Here is a 26709-nt window from a genome sequence, read left to right on the forward strand (position 1 = left end):
GTTTTGTATATGAGTTTTTTTTCTCTTAATGAAATAAATGTAAGAAATCTTTGAAAAAGTATATTTCTGTAAATTACTTTTAATATCGTAGTAGAATCAAGGATATAGAATAAAAAAGAAGTATAAAATGTTTATTAAAACAATCACTTGTAAAAAATCATAATACATTTAATTCAAATAATATAAACTAGAAAAATAAATAAGTACAAAGATCACTATTCATAAGTCTAGACGCTTAGAAATCTAGTTCTTCATAACTTAGTATAAATAATAGATAATACTTTAATCGACTTACAAACACTTAATCTTTTTTTATGTAATAGGAGGCAAACGGGCAGGAGGTTCACCGGATGTTAAGTGACACCGCCGCCCATACACACACTTTGCCAGAAGGCTCGCAATTGCGGAATGTGGAGTTTTAAGTACTATATAAAGGGGAAACAAACGAATACAACATCAACGCATTGAGGAATATCATCTGACCCAGAAGGTGATGGGCCTATCTGGAGTCATCATCATAAAAAACGAAGTCATCTACATATAGCAAAACTTCTTGAACCTTAATTTATGTCGCTTAGCCGTCGTTTGTCTAATGTAGAGTTTTGTACTTACATACTAAACTTCATTTCGGACAAACCAACAATAACTTTAGCAAAAGTTTAAAGAATAAAAACATGTTTATGAGTAGAAAACACTCAAGTAAGTACAAACCCTATTCTTAAGAGGTAGATTAATTTTATTTTTCGATAGTTTCTATCTTTGCTTGTAATTTTGCATAGCTCTGAAACAAAAGATGTATTTTACTTTATGCGACCAATTCATAAATTTTAGATTTAAGAATAATAATAATTTAATAATTTAATATAATTAATAATATAACATAATTTTTTCTATTGTTGGATAAAGAGCTTGGTTAGATTAATGAGAGAGTTGGATAAATTAACTATTAATCTAATGATTCTAGTACTGAGGTCGAAGGCCCGAACTATGGATTATTGGTGTAATTTAGACTCATATTATACATAGAAAGAGATGTAACTTCTTAAAATGTTATTTACTACATCTAATAATATCGTAAATATAATTAAGAGTTGTCTAATTGTAAACCTAGATGGCGCTAACGTAAATCATACATTATCCTCAAACCAGACTAGTTTCTTACCTCTTCCGCCATTTTGTAAAGCATAATAGCTGATTCAGCTCCAGTCTGTTCCACTAGAGATTGGAACACTCCAGTTACTAAGATCTCTGAACTATTCAACCTAGAAGCAAACGTTACAAGTGTTATATTGTATATGTAGGGCTGTTCAAGTATTATATGAGCAGATTTACTGCAATGTATCTCTCCCCCCCCCTCCACTTATTAGCAAAAGTAAGCAAAGCTTTTAAAACTAATACATAAACGTATTAATTTTTTGTAAGAATCTTCGAAAATGCATTTTGTTTTCAAGCATAGACAATGTGTGGTTTGTGTAAAACAGTAAATTATTACTGTGGAAGTGTAAAAGCCAAAAAAGAAAATCAAAGAACCCCCCACCACATAGTACTTAATAAAATAATTATGATTTTAAATTAAACACTGGCAATACAGACACATTTTCGTTTATAGTATTTGATACTTATTAAAACATAATATATTTCACTATGAATCAGACTTGTTTTGGATTATATGTATGCTATACGAGTAACTAGGCCTTGTAGCAGAAACATATATCTACTAAAAAATCTATTAATAAGTAAATTTCTACGAAACATATTTACTTATGACCTAATAATTTGTCAAGATTTAATTTATCAAACAACGAATTAAATAAGGAAAAGTAATCTAGATTAACGTCTCTTTATATAAAAAAACTATCTACTCTAGATCTAATACATAATAGTTATTACCTCTTTGAGTGATCGCCAATTGGGGCGACTTTATGTATGAGTTCAAATGCATATGTCGGGTTCTCTTTCTGAAAAGGAAAGAAAATATCGAATTTAATTTCAATATCAAAAAATTCAAATAAATTATAATAATAAAAAAAATTACCGCAACAGCTGCTCCTGTGGAATCTCCAAGTTTTAATAATTCGTAAGGGTGACCTGTTTCAACGACGCGGCCCCTGTAAGTGTTTAATAAACCATCTTAAATATTTTCGCATAATAATAAGGATCACAGAAGAACACGAACCTTTAAAACATTTTTAGTTTTGAAAAAATGGGCTTTTGAAGAAGATTTGATATTTTAGTTTCGTCCCTAAACGTTATGTTAATCGCTAAATCTAATAATATATTATTATCTTTACTAAAAAATACAATAGCTTAAAAAGGTCATGAAATAGTACACCATTTGGCAACAGTTATCGCTCCAGAACAAAAATCACTTTTTATAAGCAAATTGTAATCGTTTTTACAACAAGCCCCCATAAATTAACTAATAAAGCTTTTGATAAATTTGTCGATTATTGAAATGGTCCTAATCCCGGGGATTGATTTGCTCCAGTTCACAATTTGTATGACTCAGTACTTGGCGTTTAAAAAAAGTAGCGGAGAGTAAGAAACTCTCCGCCAGTTCTTCTAGCCCATTCTACGGTCTTCACTTGCGATCTGGTAGTAATTGTATTTAGTTCAAGTAATATAAGTGTATATTTAGTTCCTTTGACTTACTTGTCCATAACAATAACTCTGTCATAATCCATAACAGTATTGAGTCGATGTGCAATCGTCAACACAGTAGAGTTGGAGAACTTCGTTCTTATCGTATTTTGGATTTGACGGTCCGTTCTGAAAAATGTTTGGTCTTTGTAATATTTGAGAAATTAATCCTTTACAAAAAAAAGTGTTGGCTTAGAGGTGTGTGGCTCATCTGAGGTCGTAAGATCGATGGAGCTTCTTTCTATGCGCATTTAACATTGGCTCGAACGGTGAAGGAAAAAAATCGTGGAAATCGGCTAGACTTAAACCCAAAAAGTTGACGGCGTTTGTCAGGCATGAGAGGCTAAACGACTACTTGCCTATTAGATAGACAAATGATCAAGAAACATTTAGAAATCTGAAACCCAAACTTAAAAAGTGTGTATAAAGAGCGTCACTGATATTTTTTTTAATACCTTATTTTTTATTTTTTTGAAGTGAAACTTCTTTAGAATCGATGTGATTTCAAACCGGATGCAACGGAAAAAGCGACAGTAAAAAGAGACAGAAACATATATTCATAAGATTTAATGTGGGAGAAAATGAGATAGATAGAGAAACTTCTTTAGAATCGTAATTTCAAACCGGATGTAATGGAAAAAGCGGCAGTAAAAAGAGACAGAAACATTAATTCATAAGATTTAACGTGGGAGAAAATGAGATAGCAGGCATTATACAGCCTCTCTTTACTGCCGCTTTTTTCATTTGATCGAATTTCAAACTTTCGATGTTTTAGTTTTTGCCAAATTAAAAATTAATATTAAACTTATAAATTACAATGTATCATTAAAATATACTGTTTTAAAAGAACACACACATTTAGATTATGGAAAATGATTAATTTATATATGATTAATAATAAAAAAAAATTTTTTTGAAGGTTTCACTTCTAGCATGTGAATTAATTGCACATGTTTTTTTTTTACGTTTTTAAACTAAAAAAATATGTATTTTTCGCACTTTTTGCACTTAAATTTTACCGCGTGTTAACAAGAATTCGGAAATCTGTGAGCCAATCCTGTCATGAACCACCACAGGCCATTTTATATGCATCACCTTGTGACTTTCAAAAATACCGTTTTATTTTAAAATTATTTTTGTTTTATGTACAACCTATATAAAGAATTACTGTCACGATCATAAAATCCAAATTAATATAGTGATAAAGTTTGAAATGGTTATAACTTACTCTGAATCGACATTAGCTGTAGCTTCATCTAAGACGAGAACAGCTCGTCTAGCCAACGCCGCACGCGCAAGACACAAAAGCTGTCTCTGTCCTGTCGATAAGTTTCCTCCTCCATCTCCTACTCGGGAGGCTAAACCACCAGCTAAACTTGATACCAAGGATTCTAGTTCGACCTACAAAAATACTAGAATATTATGAAAGCTATAGAAAGTAAAGGGGACATTATATATAAAAGAAATAAATAAAAGAAACGTTTAGAAAGGGTACGTTAAGGAATATAATATTTAAGGCATTTTTGTAAATATATATATTAAATTTAAGTTGATGTGACCTGGAAAGAGAAGCATATAGGCACCAGCCCCATCAAAATTTCAAAATACCTCTTTTAAAGCAGCATTTATATCAGCATCGCTATACTTCTGTTCAGGGTCTAGATTGTCTCTTAAACTGGCTGCGAATAACGCAGGTCGTTGTGGCAATGCGCAAAGCCTTGAACGCCATGTTCGCAATCCAGCTGTCTCCGCACTAACGCCATCTACCGTCACCGAGCCTGATATTTTGTTCATTCTACAAAGAGTTTTAATAAAGCCATTAGAACTAAAACTCTTTGCAATTTCGAAGGACATTTCTATAATAGATTTATGATCAATTCGGTGAACAAGTTATGTTAAACACAGGTTGAACATTTTGAAGAATATGACTATGAGAGTTTATGAACGAATCAGGTCAGGACCCCATTCAAAGAAAGAGTGTACAAAGGCGGGGATCGCACTCGTGAGCCCTCTGGCACTGATAGTGTCTATGGGCTTTCACTTAACATCGGATGAGCCACTGCCCCCTATTCTATAAAAAAAACTTCCTTCCTTTAACAGAAGAGAAACGTTATAAAAGTTCACAATATCAATAATAATCAAGAGTTTATTTATTACACTTTTATCATAAAGTACCTTGTACTTTATAAGTGCCAATTATGAATTAATCCTTTAATACTTGTTTTAGTCTTATTTTCACCTATCTTCTTTTATTTCTTTTTAAAAAGAAACGACATAAAATTTCGCATTTAAATTTGTAAAATATAATAAAACGTAAACCTTACACTTTCCTTTGACTTGTGTTTTCGGGTTATTTTCCCTACTCACCTAAACAAAGCAGCAATAAGAGAACTCTTTCCGGCTCCAGTTCTACCAACCACAGCCACTTTCTCTCCAGGCTTTATCTTGAAGGAAACGCCACGTATTGCCAAGTTATCTTCTTTTCCCTTATCTGTACTCTTTTCTTGTGGAGGCCTCTCATACTCTAAGAATACATCTTCGAATACTATTTCACCTGAATTGTATGTTCAATTTATTAATGACAATTCTTTATATTCAAAACATGCCTTAATTTACTCTTTTACAGAATCAGTAAAACGTCCAGAAACTAAAAATTCAATTTATAAAGTATAGTTTCTAAACACACGTCAATGGAAGAGAATTTCTTTTCAAGAAAAGTTTTAATTAAATACATTCGGATCATATACAAATTATAAGACGCGTTGCCTTATCGTAAGGATACATCCTTTCAAACTTTAATTAACTTTATTCATATGGGTAGTAGTATGAACGTCAACAGAAAAGATTTTAAAATTATTCTTAATTTACATTGACTACCAGCTCGCACGTCAAGGGGCGTAGAACGGGCAAGAAGAACTGTCAAGAAACTCTCTGTCACTCTTTTTAATAGCCAAGTTTTGAATCATACTAAACAAACGGCAAAGCATTCATATTTGAAGTGGAGCAAATAAATCCCAAGGATTAGGATCATTTAAATTTTAAATCATCGTTGTTCACAGGAAAGGATTTTCCTTGAATTATCTTACCCTTTTCTGGCCATGTATTAAAATCTAATCCAGGATGTTCTTGAAGTAGAGCTTTGGTATTGGGCTCAGTTGGTTCTTCTGGTGGTAAATTTGCATATTCTAATATTCTTTCTACCTGTTAAAAAATTAATTTATAATATAAAACTTCATATGTACGTTTTCACTAAACATTAGTGGTTTATTAAGGCATGGAGACAAAAAATAATTCATATCTTTTTCGGTCCCTTTATTTTTTCGGTTGGCCGAATTACTACTTAAATTAAATGAGGATTATTCACTCCTTTATTTTAACCAAAATAAAGTGCAGTTAAAAGTTTCATCAAGTCTTAGATTAAGGTTTTTAAACTGAATTATTCGTCATAATCAATAATCTAGTTTCCAAATAAAGAGTTATTATTAAACAAGCAAGTAGACAAGAACATAAAATGACAAAACTTATGCAACAAGCGACCCAAGAGTTAGTCTATGAAGTTTAGTTTATGGTATGACTCATGTCATTCATTTATGATCATAACAGATGGGAAACTTCATTTGCAATTAGAGTTACAGAAACTTACAGATGTCATCTGGTTCTCGACTTCAGCTGTCTGCCTCATGCCAAATTGACACATGCCAACCAAACTGATCGCTTGAGTGATTGCTAAACCCACGTTACCGCCCATTTTATCTGAAAAGTATAAGAATTTAAATAGGAGGTAGCTGTGCCATATTAATAGTAATACTAATAACCATGATACGAAAAAAATATGTCGTTTGAGCTCGCATAGCGTCTTTAAATAAAGCTATATCTGGAAAGATTCTTGTTAGAGTTATTAAGGAAGGTTGTTCAATCATACATAAGACAAATGGGTCGTTCTTCTTTTAAACCTACAAAAGGTTGTCTTAACCATTCAGTGAGAAAAAAAAATGGAAATTACTATTAATATTTCTTAATAGTATTTTAACATGCACTGTACTATACACACAATGGCTGTTCATGATTAAAATATAATATAGTATTAAATATTACCAAAAGTACGTTACGCAGTAGTAAATACGCGTGACAGAAGTGTATCTCATACTAAATTACGCTCGGCTCGTGCTCTTGCGTCTTTATAAAGTTTAAATATATTATTTATATCGATAAAACGTATACTTTTTACAGAAAATTCTATGTACGCGTTTAACATTCACTCGAACGGTGAAGGAATACCTCGTATAGGAAATTGGCTTGCCTTAAACCCAAAAAGGCGTCTGCGGCGTGTGTCAGGCACAGAAGGCTGATCGCCTAATTGCCCATAAGATTAGCAAATGATCAAGAAACAGATATAGAAATCTGATGACCAGAACAAAAAACGATATAAAGTTCATTGTTCATTTATTTTTTCTTTAGTACAGAAAATAAATATAATTTTTATTGTAAATTTATTGACGTTATAAATATTATTAAACAAATAAAGATTGAATTACGCAGTTACAAACATTGTTTCATTTATCGTAATAATTAACGGTGTAAAATGGCAACACTTACCTCCCGAAGCAAACAAGAAAAAGCTAAAAGTGACAAATGCCAGATACAAGCAACAGACTATATCCATCCAGAAACCAAAAGCTCTATCTGTGGTCAACTCCACACTTTGTGCTGTTGTGTGCAAGTCTTGCAACTTGTCAAATTCTTTGGCTAAAGTTTTCAACTGGTTCTTCACTGAACGAATTGTTGTCAATCCTGAGACGGTAGAAGTTGCGTGGTTCAAACTTAAACTGACAGCTGCAAAAAAACCAAACCTATTATGATATCATTCTTTGTAAGCCATGAACGTGACAATTTACAAATACCAAAGATGACAAATTCTTTTGCGCACTTTAGAAGAGTTGAGGATTGATGGAGTGATTATAACCTCTATGTCAAATGTGATTTTTGGCGTATGTGTCAGATTCAGCGCAAAATCTCATTTCTAAATGTCACTCTTAGATAGATTAGAGGATAGATATTTTTTATGCAATAGGAGGCAAACGGGCAAGAGTCTGACCTGGTGTTAAGAGATACCGTTACACTAATGGACACTCACATTGCGAGAAGGCTCGCAAGTGCGTTGCCGGATTTTTAAGACTTGTTACGCTCTGAGGGCCCGTGTGAATGGGTTCTAAAATACTTCAGTGGGCAGCTGATTCCACAATGTTGGGTGCGGCATAAATTGATATTTGCGTAAATAATAAATATGCCTTTTGTGTACAAACAAAATCAATTTATTTGTTACGATAAACTATTGAAAATATTATTATTAAACTTACTAATGGCCTGAACTCTCTTCAACTCGCGACTCGTGGTAAGATATAGGGACCGGAGTATCCACAGTAAACCAGCAATCACAGCAGTTGGGAAGAGTAACCACCAGTTCACAAGGCACACTACGAAAAGTACTGCGATGACTTCTAGAAAGAACTAAAAATAAAATAACTAAATGTTCATGACATAAAATTCATCTATCGCTAATCCCTACAGTAGGAAGAAAATAATAATACTTACAGTAAGACATTCAGACAGTGTCCAGTGCAGCATGGTGTCCACCTGGCTGATATCGTTGGAGAATCGGTTCAGAATACGCCCTGATGGGTTGTGGTGAAAGAACCACATTGGAGCGTTTGTTACACCCCTGAAAAGATCCAACATATGACACATTTTTTTTGGTCTAAGGCAAAACGGTTTCGTCACGATGTTTTCACGGTTCAAGGGAATGATAAATGCGCACATAGAAATAAAGTTTATTGGTGCACAGCCGGGAAACAAACCTATGACCTCAGAGAAGAGAGTCGCCCGCGGAAGCCAACACTTTTCCTCTTAATTAAATTACAAACAGATATATCAATAAAATTACTTACTTAAACATACTTTCGTGTAACTTGACAGATGCGCGTAAGCAGGTATTGTAGAAATATATCATTTTACTCCACGTCAGAAAGAGACAGACGATTATCAAAGCAGCATAGATATACACGTAGATGTTTCGAGATATGTTGAAAGTATTATGGTCTAGATCTTCGAAATTCACTAAAAAATGCGCAAAGTTACTTATGATGATGAGCTGATGACATCATAAAAATAAAAATGGATGGAGGAAGTAAATAAAACGTAGTAAAGTCAAAGTTTAAACTAATAGGAGGATCTGAGTTTTAATACCCGTGAAACAATAGGTACATTTAAGAATATAGTAATGAGTAACTATTGGATTATAAACTGTTTAGCTTAAAAGTTGTATATGAAGTTCACAATAAAATCCATTAATTTATTAGATTAAAAATACCTGCAGTGGAGTTTATATTTGTGTCATTATTTGCAATTGACACGTTCGCCATATTGATAGCACTGTTGGCTTCTTCGACGTTCACCCTAAAAAAAGAAAAGTTCTAAAACACAGAATAGAATTGACAATTAGTGTGGGTTCGTCGACTTCTTTGTGCGTTGAAACCCCAAATTGTCTTCCTAATCAGCTGAATAGCATATATAACAATGTATACATAATGTGCATTCTGTATACATTGTTTAGCTTTAGCGTTTAAAAGGTAGTATATCTAAACTTACCACTCGGCAAGCCACAAATTGATCGACGAATAAAACGACTGTCCAGCTACGAAGAGTACCATCAAAATGAGCATAGCAGTTTTGCCCCCACCGCTCGTTATGTATGACACATAAACACTGCTAGACACAGCGCCCGCTGATTGTTTTTCATCTGAAATTATTTTAACATTCTGATTTAATCAGCCAGGTATGGAGATGTACCGTGAACTCAGTTAGTCCATAAATCTCAAACTTCTATGGGATCCCTGACACAGTGAGCAGAATGGGGTGTGTTTGCCAATGCCTATTGCCAACTTAGGGTTATTATTGAAAGCCAGCCCTTTTTCGACTCAAACGAGATATGGATCCTCATGATATGCACTCAAACTTTCTGGCTGGATTAAGCTAGTGAAATTGTGTATCAGGCGTTTTAATGATGTACGAACTCGCTTCGAAACCTGTTCAATTATTGTCTCTGGTTGGTAGGAATAGCTTAACAACTTTTGTCGTTTTATGCCGGGGTCGGCATAAAAATAGTAAAGACTTGGTGTTGGCCTCAGATTTCTGTTGCTGCGTCACAATTATTTACTAATAGGTACCTAGATGATTAGCCTTCTTTGCCTGACATAGCCGTCGACCGTTGGTTCAAAGCTATACAGGTTTGCTCACTAATTTTTTTTACCGTACGAATGTTAAATACGCACATAGACACAATACGTATACACAGCTGGGGTGTACGACATCAGGATAGAGATTAGTACGCTAAACTACTAGGCGAAAATCTCACTACCTATATCACAAGGATTTTTTTTTATTTGGACCACAAAATTAGGACAAACACATGTCAACATTACTTACTTTAACACACGAAAATATAAAAAGCGGTGTCGTCCCTAAAACATGTGGACACAGGAATATATAGCAACTTCTAGGGATGTCCTTTTCTAGATAATTTAAAATGATACCTTGATGTTGCGGGCTGTCTTCAGGTACATTTAAGCTATGAACCGATTCGCTCATGGATTTTTGAGGTTTCACCTTTTCTGTGCTCTGCTTGACTGTTTGTTCCTCATTTACACCTGACATTTGCTCCAATTCCGATACGGTGGTTTTTAAATCTTGATAGGTTCCTTGAGATACAATCTAGAAGACAGTCAATAAATCTAGAATAACTAACTTATACAAAAAAACTTAATCAATTATTGCACTATTTTCACTTTAGTACTTTTTCGTCTCATTCTGTTAAATTGTGTTTTACGCTATGCAGTAAGATTAATTTATGAATATGGAACCTCAACTGATGTATTTTACTTGTATATAAATAAGGAAATAGGTAATAATTTTGCTACTTTTAATCCTATATAATCCAATCCTATCAACAAGGGATCTGATAAGTATTTAAGTATATGATTTGCTCGTCGTCATTTCGTATTGATAGTAATTAAAGTTCGGACTAAAAAGAAAAATATTCTTAATGAATTATGGTCATACATTGCTGCGTTTTTAAGCAGTTTCAATCTTTTAAAAATTCGATCCTAAATCGTTTTCGTGTCTGCGTCTAGGGTTTATGGTTAATACCATTAAGATAGCGAATAAAATCTATAAGGCAGTCATCCAGGTCTCTGCATGACAGGAACAAATCTAATGAACTCAATTACAACTACGTGCTAAAAATATTACCTACTCATGCAAAGACTTATATAATTTATGCAAATTTTTGATAGGATATGATTTGGAAATCATCTAAATAAGCATCTAACCTTCCCACCTCTTACAACACAAATATTATCAGCATGACGTGTGTATTGCACGTGATGGGTGACGAGTAGGACTGTTTTATCGCGAAGAAAACCTCTAATACAGTCTTCGTAGATTGCTTGGGACACCTGCGAAAAATTAACTTAATTAATTTAAATTAACTTAATTAATTTAAATTAATTATGAGCGACGAAATGCTATCAGCTAAGTGAACGTTTGTTTTAAGTTTCTTTGTTTTACAGGAATGATTATTTTATAGATAAATTAATATTATATCATATTAAATAAATTAATGTAATAGAGATATACAAAGTCTTTCCTCCAACTTCGAGTTTGTCCCTTTGGAGTAGAGACTCTTGTGCCGGTTTCAAGATAACAAGGACTAAGTAAAGATTAAAGTTGGCGCCTGGATCTAGTGCTTTATTCGGTCAAGAAATAAGTATCAATACAGCCAAGAAATGCTACCAGTAGTAAAGGTACACAAAAGTAAAGATAATTTAATTTTTATTATTACTGTCATTTTATTTATTTATATATACATTCTAAAACAATGTGTATGCCTCAAAAATATGACATCACAAATTTAACTCACTTATACACGTCAATTATATTAGAACTTAAGCAGTATATCAAATGAAAAAATTAATAAAATAAAACAAAACTTAATAATAGTACTACAAAAAATATAGTAAATGTGTTTTATTGTTTAAAAATTGTCTTGATTCGATGTCTAAGTGTCATCTTGTAAATTATTTATAAAATACTCACCTGCGTTACTATACTTTTTCGGCGTTACTGATCACCTATTTGCTTGCTTCGAAGTTTGGCAATAAAGAGAACTCCGAAATGTATATGCAGAATTTATATTTATAAAAAAATATTGGAGATGAAAATAGTAATTTATAATGAAATAAGAACCTTCGAATCAACAGCCGCCAACGGATCATCCAATAAGTAAACGTCCGCGTCTTGATAGACGCATCGAGCCAGGGAAATGCGCGCGCGCTGCCCACCCGATAATGTTACACCTATAAATAAAATTTTAGAATTAAAATTTTTAATTAAATTAACGGGAAATTATTCCTATATTCCTAAGGTTCAAATATAATAAATAAATAAATAAGTGTTTATTCATTTTTAAGTGTTCTACGTATAAGATTTGAAAACTCTTTTAAGTCAAAAATATCTATGTCAGGGTTTCCAGCTCTTCCATAAACAAACTTAATTCTAAATTACTTAAAATAATTACAATCTTTTACCTTATTTTATTTATTTTTCAACTGTTATCAATACGCCTGAGTGCATGACTGAGTGTGTGGGTGCAAATGTGTTAGTGAGTGAATAAATAAAGTGTGTAATTACATACTAGGTCTCAGAAGCACCTCTAACACTGCATAGGGTGTGTAGTAAATGAGATTATAGAGTATATAATGCATTTAGAGATTGCAACTTAAAATAATAATAATTTAACACTTTTATTTCGTTGTCTTGAAAAATTTGAATAAAATCAATGTTAATTGGACCCCTCGATAATTTTAAGTTGAAGCAATAATACTATCTTGCTAACCAACATGCGATAATTTGAAGTCCTTTCCTAGTCTTTATAATTTGAAGTGTTTATCATGTACAGTTGTTTTTGTTCATTATTTATACAACGAGAGATTGTAATCCCTTTTTACATTTGCTCGAACGGTGAAGGATAACATCGTGAGGAAATGACTTGTCTTAGACCCAAAAAACAGACGGCGTGTGTCAGGCACGGGAGGTTGATAACCTACTTACTATTACTATGACTATATTATATACGTACTAATAGATTTATAAACGATCATGAAAATAAATCTGAGGCCAAGACCTAAAAAGGTTGTAGCGTATACTTATAGATTCATTCATTATATATTTATAGATTCTTCCGAAAAATGATAGACTGGAGTTGATAGAAAGGAAAAGAAGATTTCAACGACTAAAACATAAAAATTCAGTACCTTTATCCCGAACCAGGGATTGGTCTCCATGTCGAAAGTCTTTGAAATCACTCTCAAGTTGACAACAATTCACGACCCTCCTATATTTATCCTTGTCATAGTCTTGACCAAACAATATGTTTTGTCTAACCTAGAGATAATTGATATTTTTCATTAATATATATTTAATAGTATTTCCTTGTTGAATAACTGTTTGTATAACTGATTAAATCGTCACAGGCAAAAACATGGAAGAGCTTTTGGGCGTTAAAAGAAGTCGTGAAAAATGATTATTATTAGACCAAGTTAGGGAAACAGTAGATGGTAAATGGCAGAGGGGTCCAGTGCAAAGCGGAATGGTGGGATTTGTAGGCCTCTGCCAGAAAAGGGCACACAGATACTCTAAAAGTGGATTGAAATGGAAACGTGATTAAATGTACAAGTATCTAAATATACTAGTATGCTATTATTTTTAATATTTAACGCAGTTTTGTTTGTAAAATCATCCGTATCGTTTACATTTCGATAATTTATTGTATCCCAGGGACTTTGCATGTCCTTTAACATCAAAAATATAGCTCTTTTACATAGCCTGCCCCTTTTCCAAACTGACTCAATCGAATACCACAATATATAAATGTATGGAAATCGTATGCTTACCGAAGCATCAAACAGCCAAGACTCCTGGGCTGCATACGCTACAGAACCGTGTATTGTGAGTTCTCCACTTTTTGGAGGTAGTTCCTCTAATATCGACAAAAGGAGGGTAGATTTTCCTGATCCCACGGGGCCTATTATTGTAGTAAGCGTATTGGGCTTAATCTGAAATGTCATTAATTCTAGTGATGATAGTGAAGCCAGCTGGAATCGTAATTAATTTAAGGTATTTCATGCTCTTAATGATACCTCTTACAGAAACAAGACTTATAATTGAGTTTTATCATCGGACGTCAAGGCAGAATACAAAGTATCACCTCGACACTAAAGTATTTCCAATTCGACTTAGGGTCCTTCGAGAATAGAGCACACCAATTCTTAAAAAGTCGGCAACGTACTTGCTAGCCTTCGGCTAATGTGAGTGTCTACGGGCGGGTGGTATCACTAATCAGATGAATCTTAATAATAAAAAAAGCAAAAAGTCAATAGTCCTAGTAAATGTAAAATTAGAAGCATTTTTTTTGACGTTTTAAGTATACATTGTGTTACCTATATGAATAAGTTATTTTTGACTTTACTATATAGACTTCTAATTAGTGGTCACATATTATATATATTTTGAACTTCAACAATACCCCAACAGATGCATTATTGAGGCCTCCTGCCCGTTTGCCCCATGTTCTATAAAAAAAATTATTACCGTCAAATTGATATCTGAAAGCACCGGCTGTGTCTTCGATTCCGTGTTTTCCACCCAAAAAGCGGTAAAGTCTTTAAATACTATTATTTCATTCACATTTGTTTTTGGTTTGAAGTCTGGAACGTAACTAAAACAGAACAACTTATAACAATAACTTTAACAAAATAATTTAAGAATGTCACCGACCAATTGAAGATGCAAATAGTTTTAGTGCAATCCTTTTTCATATAATGTTTATAAAACTTCCTTCATTTCGTTATCTTACAGACTGAATCTTTTTCAGACTAGTTTTATTTTCGAGAAATATGAATCAGTCTTATTTATTTATTTCTATATAATCCTATAGCCAACATAAATTACATTTAACAAAAAATGGTCGCCAAAGATATACCCAAGTATAATCCTTAATAATACTTTTTCTTAATTTCAAAATGAGGGTACCGCTTACATAGGCGATTTATCAAAGAGGAATTTAAGACTTAAATTAAACTATCTCAGCAAGGCTCGGGGGCTTGACAAGTCAGCAGTATTCGTGATTAAAAAGGCCAAAATGCCGGTTGTCAGGAATAACTCACCCGTTACTATCAAAAATCTTCGTCAAATCGACATTCTTCGTCACTTCCGGTAGTAATAAAAACTCTTGCAACCGCTTCACACTAATATAAGCTTCCAAAACCATTGTAATCGCCATTGGAAATGATTCCACCATATACATCCGAATACTTTCATAGTATGATATAACTACAAATATTTTTGCAGCAGTAATGACATTTTGGAATGCGATAAACGATAATATACTTATGAGAAGTGCGATTTGTGTGTTAAGCTTCGAACACGAGAACATGGACGCGTACAGCCATGTTAGTTTTTTTATTATGCTCATTTCTTTTCTGTCAAAAAAGAAATTGTTGCTGTTAGTTCACTTACGATAGTTTAACGTACAACGGCATAACAAAACATTGATGAAATGATTGCATACTTTTATGACTAAAATGGATACAAAGAAGGAGTGAATTCTCTGACGCATATGCATTGTGGAAGAGAGATAGATCCGGCGTAAGCGTACAATAAGCGTAACGGGACAATGAGTCATTTTTTGGGCCTGCAGCCGTCGTTCTTCGATTTATTAGGTGTTGTCACGTGACATTTATTTAAACTATCTTCTGTTCTAACATATGGATCTCAAACTTGGCGCTATAGCGCAGCATACAAAGCTACAGGTGTGTCAAAAATCTATGGAATAATGTTTAATATGGAAGAATAGATAAAATAAGGAATACATAATAAAGAAGAATGAAGTACATGGCAAGAGAAACGGGAAAGTGGAGCAACAACGTACTAAACTGGTGGCCTTTAAAAGAGGAAGATAATTTAGAAGGCGGATGAGTTTAAGTGTAAAAGTAACTGAAATATAAGGCCTGAACCTGAAGTTAATAATAATATAAATATTATTATTAACTTCAGGTCGTATATCGCGTGGCTTCATTTATGCAAGATTTTTGGGAACTCTTTAACAACAATCTTTATATCAGTCAATTTATATAGAAAACACAATTATATTTTTTTATATAACAGGGGTAGGCTCACCTGATTAAGGGATACCGCTTATAGACTCACATTAGCAGAGGGATCGCAAGTGCGTAACCAGCCTACAAAACTATTTATATATATATATATATATATATATATATATATATATATATATATTATCAAATAAGCCGTTTACTAGCTATTGAATATAATACATATAGACACGGCCGGGGCACTTATAATAGATTTATATATGTTTATACATATTATAATTCTGAGGTAATATTTCTAATAAGAAACATTCAGTCCCAGCTGATGGGGCTGTAATCAAACAATAGAAAGTCATAAGGGCGAGGGCGGTAAATACTTTACCTTCTAGCATTCCCAATGATTTTTTCAAAAGCCTTTTCCCAAGCGTACATTTTAATAACTTCTATACTCTGTACGACTTCGTTCATGAGTCGAATTCTGTTGTCTGTGCGCGCTGTCATTTTTTCAGTGAATTTACTTGCTATTTTACCTAGGTAACCTGAAAATACAATAAAAGCTATGATATGTCTCTTTCAATTTTTATGAGTCTTAACTAATCAATAATATAAGAGTTATCTTATATCTATATATATATAAACTAATTTTACAGAGTAATAACTGTAATTTTAATAATTATATAACTCTGTTTCCTTCAGAGAAAGTTTCATGCATTCACTAGTTTAATTTATTGCAACAGCTTCCTGGGGAATAATAGATTATTCCGATCTACTAAAAGTATTACTAGCAGATCCGATAGACGTTTTCTGACGATTTTAAACAAAGTATGATAGTAATGCAGCGCCACCTGCCCAAACGCATAACAAAAAATTAATACAATTCGGTCCAGCACTTTTAAAGGAATTCAGCGGCATACACATCTCTGAATATATAGGTATTTAAATTAGATATTTTATTCTAAACAACTTATAGAATTGGACATAGACACGGACATTGATATAAGAGACGAAATATTTATTAATAACGACACACACAGAGAAATACACAAAATAATAATAATCAAAAAAATGTATGTGTGTGTGTAAAAAAGTCGTGTAATTTGTTAAAAAATAAAGTCAATAAAAACATGAAAATAAGAAAAAATATTATTTTTAATTGGGCGGATTAAAATCTAGATTTTAAATAAGAAAAATATTTAGTATAGTCTACTTACTAAACAGTGGTATAAACATAAGCAAAAACCCAACTCCGAACAATGCCGATACACCTATCTGTGTGTACATTAAGTAAACTATGACAGTTGTCTCTATCGGTATCCTAACTAGGTCTATGAGGTATAAGCTGGCCATCTGGAACCTCTCGGTGTCTATCGTGAGTAAGTTTACTATGTACCCCGTTAAGCCTTCAGAGGCTTTGCCTCCAGCTGTTAAATTTACTCGAAGTAACTGAAAATAAGAAACATTTAGCATTGGTACCTGTAATTCGATTTTAAGAGTAATTCCAACAGTAAATCTATTTAAGTATGACGTAAATAGATTTACCGTTGCAATTTATAAATCTTTACGTAACATTGCGGGAACTTACAACAAATAAATAAATATACCTTTCTATATATCACTGAACAACATGATTTTGTGAGGATCATACTGCTTTCCAGTTGAAATAATAGCATTGCGTGTGTTAATACTGAACTTATGAACATTAATCTGAAAACATGAAGAGAGTCAGTAAATCTATACTTGCGATAGATGTGTTAAGTATAAATGTCTATCTGGCCAATATATTCTTGAAGCCTTGTTATATGTACAAAAAATATAAACTATTTTAAAACAAATACTGACTTTCACCAGTATAATACTTGAAACAGAACTAATTTAGGCGTACGACAAACCAGGCTCCAGATGATAAAACACTCCTTTTATGGAACTTATATTCATTTTTACGATCAACTCCCAAACGATTTACTACCGGTTCGCAAGTCAAAGGCGTAGAAAAGACCAGAACAATTGGCAAGAAATTCCGCCACTCTTTTTAAGCACCAAGTTTTGAGTCATACTAATCAGGCATAGCAACCAAAAATATTAAAGTGGAGCAAATCAATCCCAAGGATGAGAGTTATTTAAAAAATCAACAACTTTATAAAAAGATTTATTGATTACTTTACGTTTTGCGAGAGTTTTTCATTTATTCAGTGCTAATTCTCTAATTTCCCTTGGGAGTTGTAAGAAGTAAGAAATAAGAGAGCTTACCCAACAATACCTACGGCGTACAAATATGCCTGAACTTCAGTCATTCCGGAGTGTAAAGGAGAAAAATAATTTATTAACCCTTCAAGGCACAGTGGTATAGATATCCTGAAAAATACAATGATTATATCTTAGTAGTGAGTAGACGCCTCGCAGTAAGAACTCTTTGATACTAACTTTGTAACATCACATTTGATATCATTAAATTTTATATTACTCCTATTTTTTTCCAGCACACAAATATACAGTATTTACAATTCTTAACGTAATCACATAAGTTCAAAATTGATAAATAGACAATAAAACCAATTTAAAAAGTTTGGGACCTGTGGCAGTGTACTGGCTGGCAGCATTTCCTCGCCTCGATTATTCGTTCAGGCAAGGAAAATAAAAAAATAAGTCGAAATAAAATATATACCAACCTAAAACATGAGTCTAAAATGGCAAATGTAACATTATAAAGTAGGAACTTCGGACCATATATCCTGAAAATGGCTCGTAAAAGATATGCATTCCCGCCAGAATCTGAAATTAAACATATTTATATAGCCGTCTGCCGCACTGTTTTTCATTACGTACTTGTAATGTTATCTTTCTTTCTAATGTGTGTGTATTGTGAACTCAATTCCACACTTAGTCCCTAAATCTTTCTTTAAAAATAAATATAGAGTTTTCGTTTTATCAGTAACTTGTCAATGATCAAACTAACTGTTCAACATAAATATTTACATAAACTATGTGTATTACAACTAAAACCATATATTAAGTAAATAATAATGTGCAAAAAATCAGTGCACTATAAATATATAGTACATTGCACTAAAATACAATTAATTAATGAAAAAAGAGCGCAAATATTTGTTCAACGGCAATAAATAGTTTTTATCAAAATGTAAGTGGCCAGTATCATTGTACACCAGATATAAAAACTTTTTGTCATTATTTTATTCACGTAGTTTTCTATCGCGCTAAAAGTTTGTTATCATTTTTATCCAGCTCTGTAGCTCTTTCTCAGTATCCTCATGATCAACATAGGTATGACGTATTTCCAAGCACATGTAGAAGACAATACCTTTCTGTATGATTTCGTCTTTCCACGCCTCTGATAAATGATCACCGTTTAATGCGGCTCTATGATGTGCCAAACACCTGAAAATATTTATTTATAAGAAACTGTTCGGCTCAGCGCTTCTCTACCCTACGGTCATGGGTTTGAAGTTTGAACCCTGGCTATAGACAACTGGATTATTCTATATGCACGAAACCATTTGGAAACATAGATAGAAATGTTCGTGAGCCTTACATCCTGTAAGTCGATGTAAAATAATCCGTGCCGTGAATCAAAACTAAATATCAGTCAGTATATTATTGAGGTTATATTATTAATTACCTGTACAAATCGTTTATAGTAAGCTGACGTTTTCTCCCCAAGTGGAATATATGTCGAGTGTACCTGAAAATAGTTAGTCTTTAATAAAATTCCAATACAATGATATTTATTGTAAAAGGAAACCTCAAACAATAGGCAATAAAGCAGATATCAACTAAGTATGGATATATACAATGGCCCTGGAGCGATCTACCTAATTATGTAAGGTTTAAAAAGAGATATCTCAAATCAGTCGACACTTAAAAGTTCCCAATAAAAGTTGATGACCCCTGAAAAGAAACCCCAAAGATACTCGGTAGTTGATTAAACGGCTATTTAGCCTAGTTTGCTACGATATTTATACTATAATTTAGGTGCATCGCGTTAGATAATATAAACAAGAATTATAAAAATCTATTAAAAGTAACCGTTTTAATAAAAATAGTAATGTCTCTTATTTTAGTATAAATACAATTTTTCAGAATGAGTTACAACCAAACAATCAAATATACAGTATTTACAATTTTCTTAACCTACATAGTAATAATAAAAATAATTAAAAATAATATTAAAATATATAAAAAAAGTTTGTTCCCTGTGTGTGTGTATGTATACCTTTAACGCTGCCAGCATTTTCTCGCTTCTTATTCTTTAAGAGAGGAAATCACTAGCTCTGGGGATCACCAGTACTATCTATCAGGCACCCAAATATCTTTAATTATCGCCTCACTTGAATCCCACGGCCCAAGTGAAAAGTCCAAAGGGAACAAAATCGAAGTTGGAGGAAAGACTAGAATAATACATTTATTTCTAATCTGATCCATTGATCTGCGGCCACCCCAGATTTTTGATTGTCTGAGGTTGGTGAGACGGGGCAAGCGTGTCCACATAAGAAGCAAGCCATACCAAAGCTCGTCTTATCTTCCAAGGGATCAACGACATCCTATCCGGCCGCTTGCCATCGCTCTTTTAATTAAAAAATAAACTACTTTTAAATGGACATTTACTTACGAAAAACATATTTTCGATAGAAGACTGGCTTTTTCTCGTGGGTTTTGTAATCGTTCCGTGTCGTATCGTCCTGAATCCATATTTAATTTATTCCCATAATAATTATAACAACAAAGGTACTCTGATATAACTGTAAAAAAATCAGATACTATTACATAAATTAAACGATATCTTCCTAAGAACATTTGATCTTTCATCAATTTAAGTAATATGTCGAATGATATTCATTATACAAAGATAAAAATAGAAGTAAGAAACTATATTAAAAACGAAACTAGCTTTTAGCCTAGAAAGGCGAGGCCATAATTAATTGAATATGTATTCCTAGATCAAGGCAAATATTTAGATATTACATATCTTCAATAACATTTTTAGGTTTACTGAATTTTACAGCTATTTTATACGTAGGCAGAAACACGTGTTTATTAATAGACCCCGTTCAAGTCAATCATAGTCATAATATAGGTAGGTGTTAAAAAATCAAGTAACAAATTTATTTTAATTCAACAACAGTTTCGATACAGAACAGTAGATAACTGATCTGAGTACACTTTTTTATTTAGGTCAAAGTCGTTGACCTCAGTTTATTGACCGTGGGTAAAACGAGCGCATGCCGGTCATAATTTAATATTTACCTTAGAAAATAGGTAGATAAGATATCTTATTAAGACAGTATTTTTATTATTGACAGTACTTTATGCAATTTGCATTTTTTTTTTTTTTTTTCACCTTCAAGAAAATTTCATTTTCAACAAGTTCCGGATCGCGTATGAGGTTGCAAATTTGTAAATGCATCAGAATAGATGTTTTCGAAGTTTCCAACCAAGTTTCAAAACTTTTGTAATTATTCCGAGACCACCTTACTCGAAAAAATTACCACGAATTAAAAAGAATTATAAATAAACATGTTCCGGTCAACGTAAAAGGTTGCAAATTTATACAATCGTTCGGTATATTTTTCCGGTATATGTGTCAAGTTTGCAGAACTTTTGGAACGTTTTCATTCAATTTAATAAAGAAAAACATTAATTTTTAATAACAAAAAATGTTCCGTACACTTAAATTGGTTGCAAATTTGACACGTGATATGAAATATTATATCGAAAACTTCCCCAAGTTTACAGAACTTTTGGATTTTTTTTCACGAACATACAGCAAAAATTAATTTAATTGCAATTTTAACAATGTTCCGGACTGCGAGCAAGGTTGAAAAATGAGATTTATTGTCGTCCCAATGTACCATTCACTTGACCGAAGTTTGAAAACTATTGGAATTATAATTAAATTTTCGATTTCGAATGTCTATAATGACTGGACTATTAATAAATAGAACATTTTATTTTATTTAAAAAGTTTGGTGGTGGAACAAGGTTTGGTAATAATAATTATTATATTTATTAAAGTAGACAAGCATCAGCCCATATAGTAATTATTATGAACTAACACAAAATTGTCCTAAATATTATCAAAGTAGCTTCAAGGCATTCAGTCCTTCAGTCAGTAAGGAGCAATCTAGCCAAATCTTGCTATTACCGTCAGAATGCTGTAAGGGCTACCCACACTCGTCTTATCAGAGAAACAGCTCGCTTGCGCATCGCACACCTGCACAATGAAGCTTGGTAGACGCAATGCAATAGCGAGGGAGCCCCAGCAAAATTCTTTTATTAAAAAGGCTACATTATTAATTACGCTAATAATGCTATAGCAAGACCACAGGCTACAGTCATAAAAATAAATTTAGCTTGTCTAGAATCGTGTAAGAATATGTAAGCAACATAAAACGACTCTTGGTGGGTTACTAATCTTTTCTAAAAATAAATTTAAGTATGGTAATTGTAATTTTTTATCAATCCACTTTTTACAAAACAAGAGTCTGAAGCCAGGGTTTCAACACCATGAGCCCAGTAGCTTAGCTAACTTGGGTGGCACCTGTTGCGCAAGTTGGTGGTGTCATCCCATCGAAATTAAAAACCAATAAATTTTATATCATAAAGAACATCGATCATTTATTAAAAGATCGCGAGTATGGGACGGGGAATCCACTACGACAGCGTCTGGCTCTTTTGTGGGAATCCCCGAATTCTACATAGAGCTAGTGCTAGCGGAGGAATCCTCGAAAAAGACATTTTTACATTAGCGATTTTTTTTTCGTTTGTACACTGTTCTTAAATCTGAGAGACCGGGTGGATGTTTGCTACGCCATTGCTTATAGTTTAAATTTACTTCACCGGAATGTTGATTTCGCCGTATTATAGAAGTATTACGCAATTTCCCAAGACTAATACATTACGATAATAAATATGATATGTTTTATAGAATAAAGGCATCATCTGATGTTAAGTAATACCGCCACCAATAGAAACCTGAATTAGTGGTCTCGCTTTTTAATAATTGGTGCGCTGTTTTCTTGAAGGACCCTAATTCAAATTGATTTAGAAATACTTCAGTGGTTGGTTCGAAAAAACGCGTGGACGTCTAGCGACACGGAAATATAATTAAGCTGTGTTGGCCTACTTATTTAATTGTGCCACTTAAACGTAAAGCCGTACATTCGAATACTTGTTCAGCATGTTTTTGGATACATTTACTGAAGCTTTTCAGTACGTTTTAGACTTGATTAATCGATATTTGTCTAAACAAAAATGATCAAAGAAGCGCCTAGAATCTGAGGCCAAAGCTTGGAGCACCACCGAATCATTGTTGTCTTTGATATCATAATATTACTGAAATAGAACCATTATAATGTAATGCACCATAATAAATAGGTAAATATACTATATTATTATTGTTATCGAATTTATATTTCTGAAACAAATTTCATACATTAGACTAAATAAATATATCATTTCACAGTTTTCAATAAGTTGATGGCGTTACAAATTATAACGATGATTTTACAGCTGAAAGAATATGCAATGTTTAAGAGCTATTGGAATTAACTATACATTTATATAACTTTCAAAATGTTATGTATATGAGGACAAGGATTTTGTCGCTATATATACTGTATCATTTATTATAAAATAAAGAATTAATATTTATGGGAGTTGAGATGGAAGTGTGTAAAGTTATGTTTCTTTTTGAAAGAGTTATTTTATGAAAAGTGTCTTAATATTAATCCTAATTAGGTTCGTGTAATTTCGTTAATTAAATATTATAGATATGGGTTTAAAGTCAAAAGGACGAAAATGTATTATTACGCAATGTTTTCGAAAATTACGCTTAGGTACCTCTGGGATTTTATTAAAGAAGATAATCCGTTTTCCCACGAATTACTAACTTAAAGTACAGTACTAACAGTTATTATAAAAACGTACTTATAACAATACTTATAATAACGATTCACATATTTTAAGTATCGATTCGTCACTATTAATCTAAAACTGACAGATGTCAAATGTATTGCCCTTAGCAACCAAATATTTAATTCATATAAACAATCCTATTTCTTTATTTTCAACTTTTTTTAAACATAGATTTTACTCGGCTAAATACTGACATTTTTATATACTTACTTAATTATCAGGATATCATTATCAACTCTACATTTTGAATCTATTTACAAACATCTCAACACTATCTAATCGTATCGGTTTATTAAAAATATTACACAGATGTTAAGTTGATTTTTCATGTAACATAACCATTGGCCTGCAGACACGGGCTATTCAATTCGAATTCAGAGAGTCTTAGCGCTAAGTAATAGGAGAAATGTCGAATTTGCAACACGGAACAAACAAACAAACAAAAATTTCTTTATATAGGTAAAATCAAGGGCGTAGAACGGAAGAGAATAAACTCTCCGCCACTCTTTTTAATCGCCAAGTTTTTTACACAACGTTTGTAAGGAGCGTCAACCATTACACCATGTTCAATATGACATCTTGAGTAATCAAGAATAATAAAATAAATTAAAAACAAAGATTTGTCCTTTATCAGGAGAAGGCATGGTGAAATAGGAGCACGCACTTACGTACTCGTGGGAACAACACGCAATAACGCAAAAACAGAGAACTGGACTTAAAATTTTAATCTAACATCGCCTTCAAGACTTGATTAAAATTCATTTGAAATTGCATTTGCCATATAATGTATTAAGATATTTATAACCTGAAATTAGTTATAATTATACCATCTGTGTCTTATACAAAATATTTACATTAACTGATTTCAAGAAGTCTTTACAAATATTATGCAGATGAAGTCTCGGTGAGTCTTGGTGCTCAGAGTTGATTATTAAGATAAGACTCTCTTAATTTTGTAATTAAAGTTAATTTGGTATATGACTGTAAAAAAGGTTTACCAATGCGTCTTGCTTTCTTTACTTATTTTTCATTTTTACCGTTGTTTAATCCATCAAACGGGATAAATAAAGCGATATTGCAACATATTAATGACTCAGTCTAGAATTAATTTACTAACATACGTACCTATTAGAAAAATGGACTTATATCTTTTAACTCAATAAAACTTTTGAATAACACAATAATAATTCACAAATTATAATCGAAACACATTTCGCACGTCCGCTCTTGTAAATCACAAAACGAAACTGTCTACAATTTTGTAATTCGGCCTTGACTCTGTGACGAATGCTAAACAGTCATTATAAGAAATATATTGCAGGAAAATGAAATCCTAAAAAGTAAACTTAGTTTAATTAATCGTTGAAATAATTATTTGCTTTTTCTTTACAAAAGAAGCAGTTTATTATTAACATCAACATAGTTTTCAATAGTGAGAATTTGATAAACGCAATGGAATTACTAATCAGAATGAAATACTTTAAAAACATTAGGGCTTTTTTATAAAAAGTGTTATATTGATTAATTAGAGATTAACAATATATCACTAATCATTAAAATTAGGAAATTATAACCAATTGTAACAAAGGGCGGATGTTGTAAGGACCATTATGTGTCCAGTGGTTATTCTACTCGTCCGAGCTTCAACCCTAAGATCGCGAGTTGAACGGCTGAGCACTAATGACTTTTTTTAACTTCATAACGGTAAGCGTCATGCCTTACAAAATTTGACAATATAAGGCGCAGAAGTGTAATAAAATTTCCACCTGTGAAGAAATGATCGAAGCAATGAATAAAATGAAGGATAATATTCGTACAACTGGAATCAAACAATGATTTCTGAATTTTGTAGTTAGGTAAATACTGACATTGCATTCCAAATTTGTCAGTTTTTAACTGGTTTCAGAAACCTAAAAATAAGGTTAACCGTTTGACGTGTATTTTTTTTTATATTTCACAACATTATGTCCGACCTTAGCCTAAACCATCCAAGTAAACGTGATAAAAACATTAAAAATCAGTTTACAGATAACGAACATTGTTTGAACAAGTTGCTGAACAAAAGTTCTTATTAATTATTTGAAAAAATACAAAACTGTTATATTTTTTTTTGCGAGCCGGCTGCGCATGGATAAACACATATGATTATTATATTTGGGAAATATATATAGCCTATGTTACTCAAGGCTGAGATTATTATTATAAGGGCCTCGTAGCAACGGGTTTGAGTCACGGTCGGAGCGCAAGTTGATTTAAATTTGTTCTCTGCCTCAGATAAAGCTGTATGCTGGCCGAGTGGTTAAGCCTTAAATGGAGAGAACGGTCGAATTTCCAGAACAAGTGGTGTGGGCTACCGTTAGTGCTAAGGCAAAGTTGAAAGTTGCTAGCTGTAAAGGCATTCACCATCCCTTTTGCCTAGTGACGAAGAAACCTGGAGTGAAATGGTCTACTAATCAGTATGTTATGTAGCAGAAGGGGGCTACTTAGCTACTGAGAGTGGGGTCTGGGGTTGACTGTAGTAGGCTGACTTGCTCGCGAGCAGCCGGGAACCGTAGGTCTCGATTGGGCTCTATATATTTAATTTACATCCATGGGGGAATGCTTGGGAGTACGCCGAGGGCCCATCTTAATGGCGTGTGGCAGGCTGTAGTATTTTTATAAGATCCAGGTTCATCCGGAAATTCAACTGATATTACATTTTACAGGTCATTTACGGTCATTATATCATCTATTTCATGAAGAAAATACGAGAACAATGATTGGATAATTAGAAATCATTTTCGTGTCTTTGCTTGGAATTGTTTGGTTTCCAGAAATAATTTGTAAAAAATCTACAAAACAAATAGAGTTAAATAAATATAAAAATCCAAAAAAAGTCCTGAAATGCGTCTGTGTGGCTTCCCAACTTACAGAAATC

At 32.7% G+C, this 26709-nt stretch overlaps 1 protein-coding gene across 1 annotated transcript; it reads right to left on the bottom strand.

Annotated features, from left to right (window-relative positions):
* Nucleotides 1-147: 147 nt before the first annotated feature.
* Nucleotides 148-25027, bottom strand: LOC110998218 (probable multidrug resistance-associated protein lethal(2)03659). The gene is made up of 32 exons (XM_022266747.2): nt 24918-25027; nt 20488-20617; nt 19498-19560; nt 19180-19256; nt 18530-18632; nt 18111-18215; nt 17465-17567; nt 17075-17306; nt 16246-16402; nt 14919-15233; nt 14344-14470; nt 13647-13808; nt 13008-13137; nt 11941-12050; nt 11025-11150; nt 10230-10407; nt 9286-9436; nt 9008-9093; nt 8586-8754; nt 8233-8359; nt 7998-8148; nt 7237-7473; nt 6284-6393; nt 5727-5841; nt 5008-5194; nt 4249-4435; nt 3869-4041; nt 2653-2769; nt 2036-2108; nt 1891-1958; nt 1163-1262; nt 148-781 (listed from the first exon to the last, which is right to left on the bottom strand). Exons 2-32 carry the CDS (start codon nt 20565-20567, stop codon nt 737-739), a joined length of 4164 nt encoding a protein of 1387 aa, XP_022122439.2. The 5' UTR covers nt 20568-20617; nt 24918-25027; the 3' UTR covers nt 148-736.
* Nucleotides 25028-26709: the final 1682 nt, after the last annotated feature.

This window comes from Pieris rapae, chromosome 15 (genome assembly GCF_905147795.1).
Source record: "Pieris rapae chromosome 15, ilPieRapa1.1, whole genome shotgun sequence".
Taxonomy (NCBI): Eukaryota; Metazoa; Arthropoda; class Insecta; order Lepidoptera; family Pieridae; genus Pieris; species Pieris rapae.

Bases quoted from the DNA above. Each gene is read 5' to 3' on its own strand.
- LOC110998218 (XM_022266747.2), bottom strand. From the start codon at position 20,567: ATGGATTCAGGACGATACGACACGGAACGATTACAAAACCCACGAGAA. The intron at 18,216-18,529 runs GTTGGTATATAT...TGTATTTTTCAG, and splicing joins ATTTTAGACTCATGTTTTAG to GATATCTATACCACTGTGCC. The intron at 13,809-14,343 runs GTAATAATTTTT...ATGACATTTCAG, and splicing joins TTTCAGATATCAATTTGACG to ATTAAGCCCAATACGCTTAC.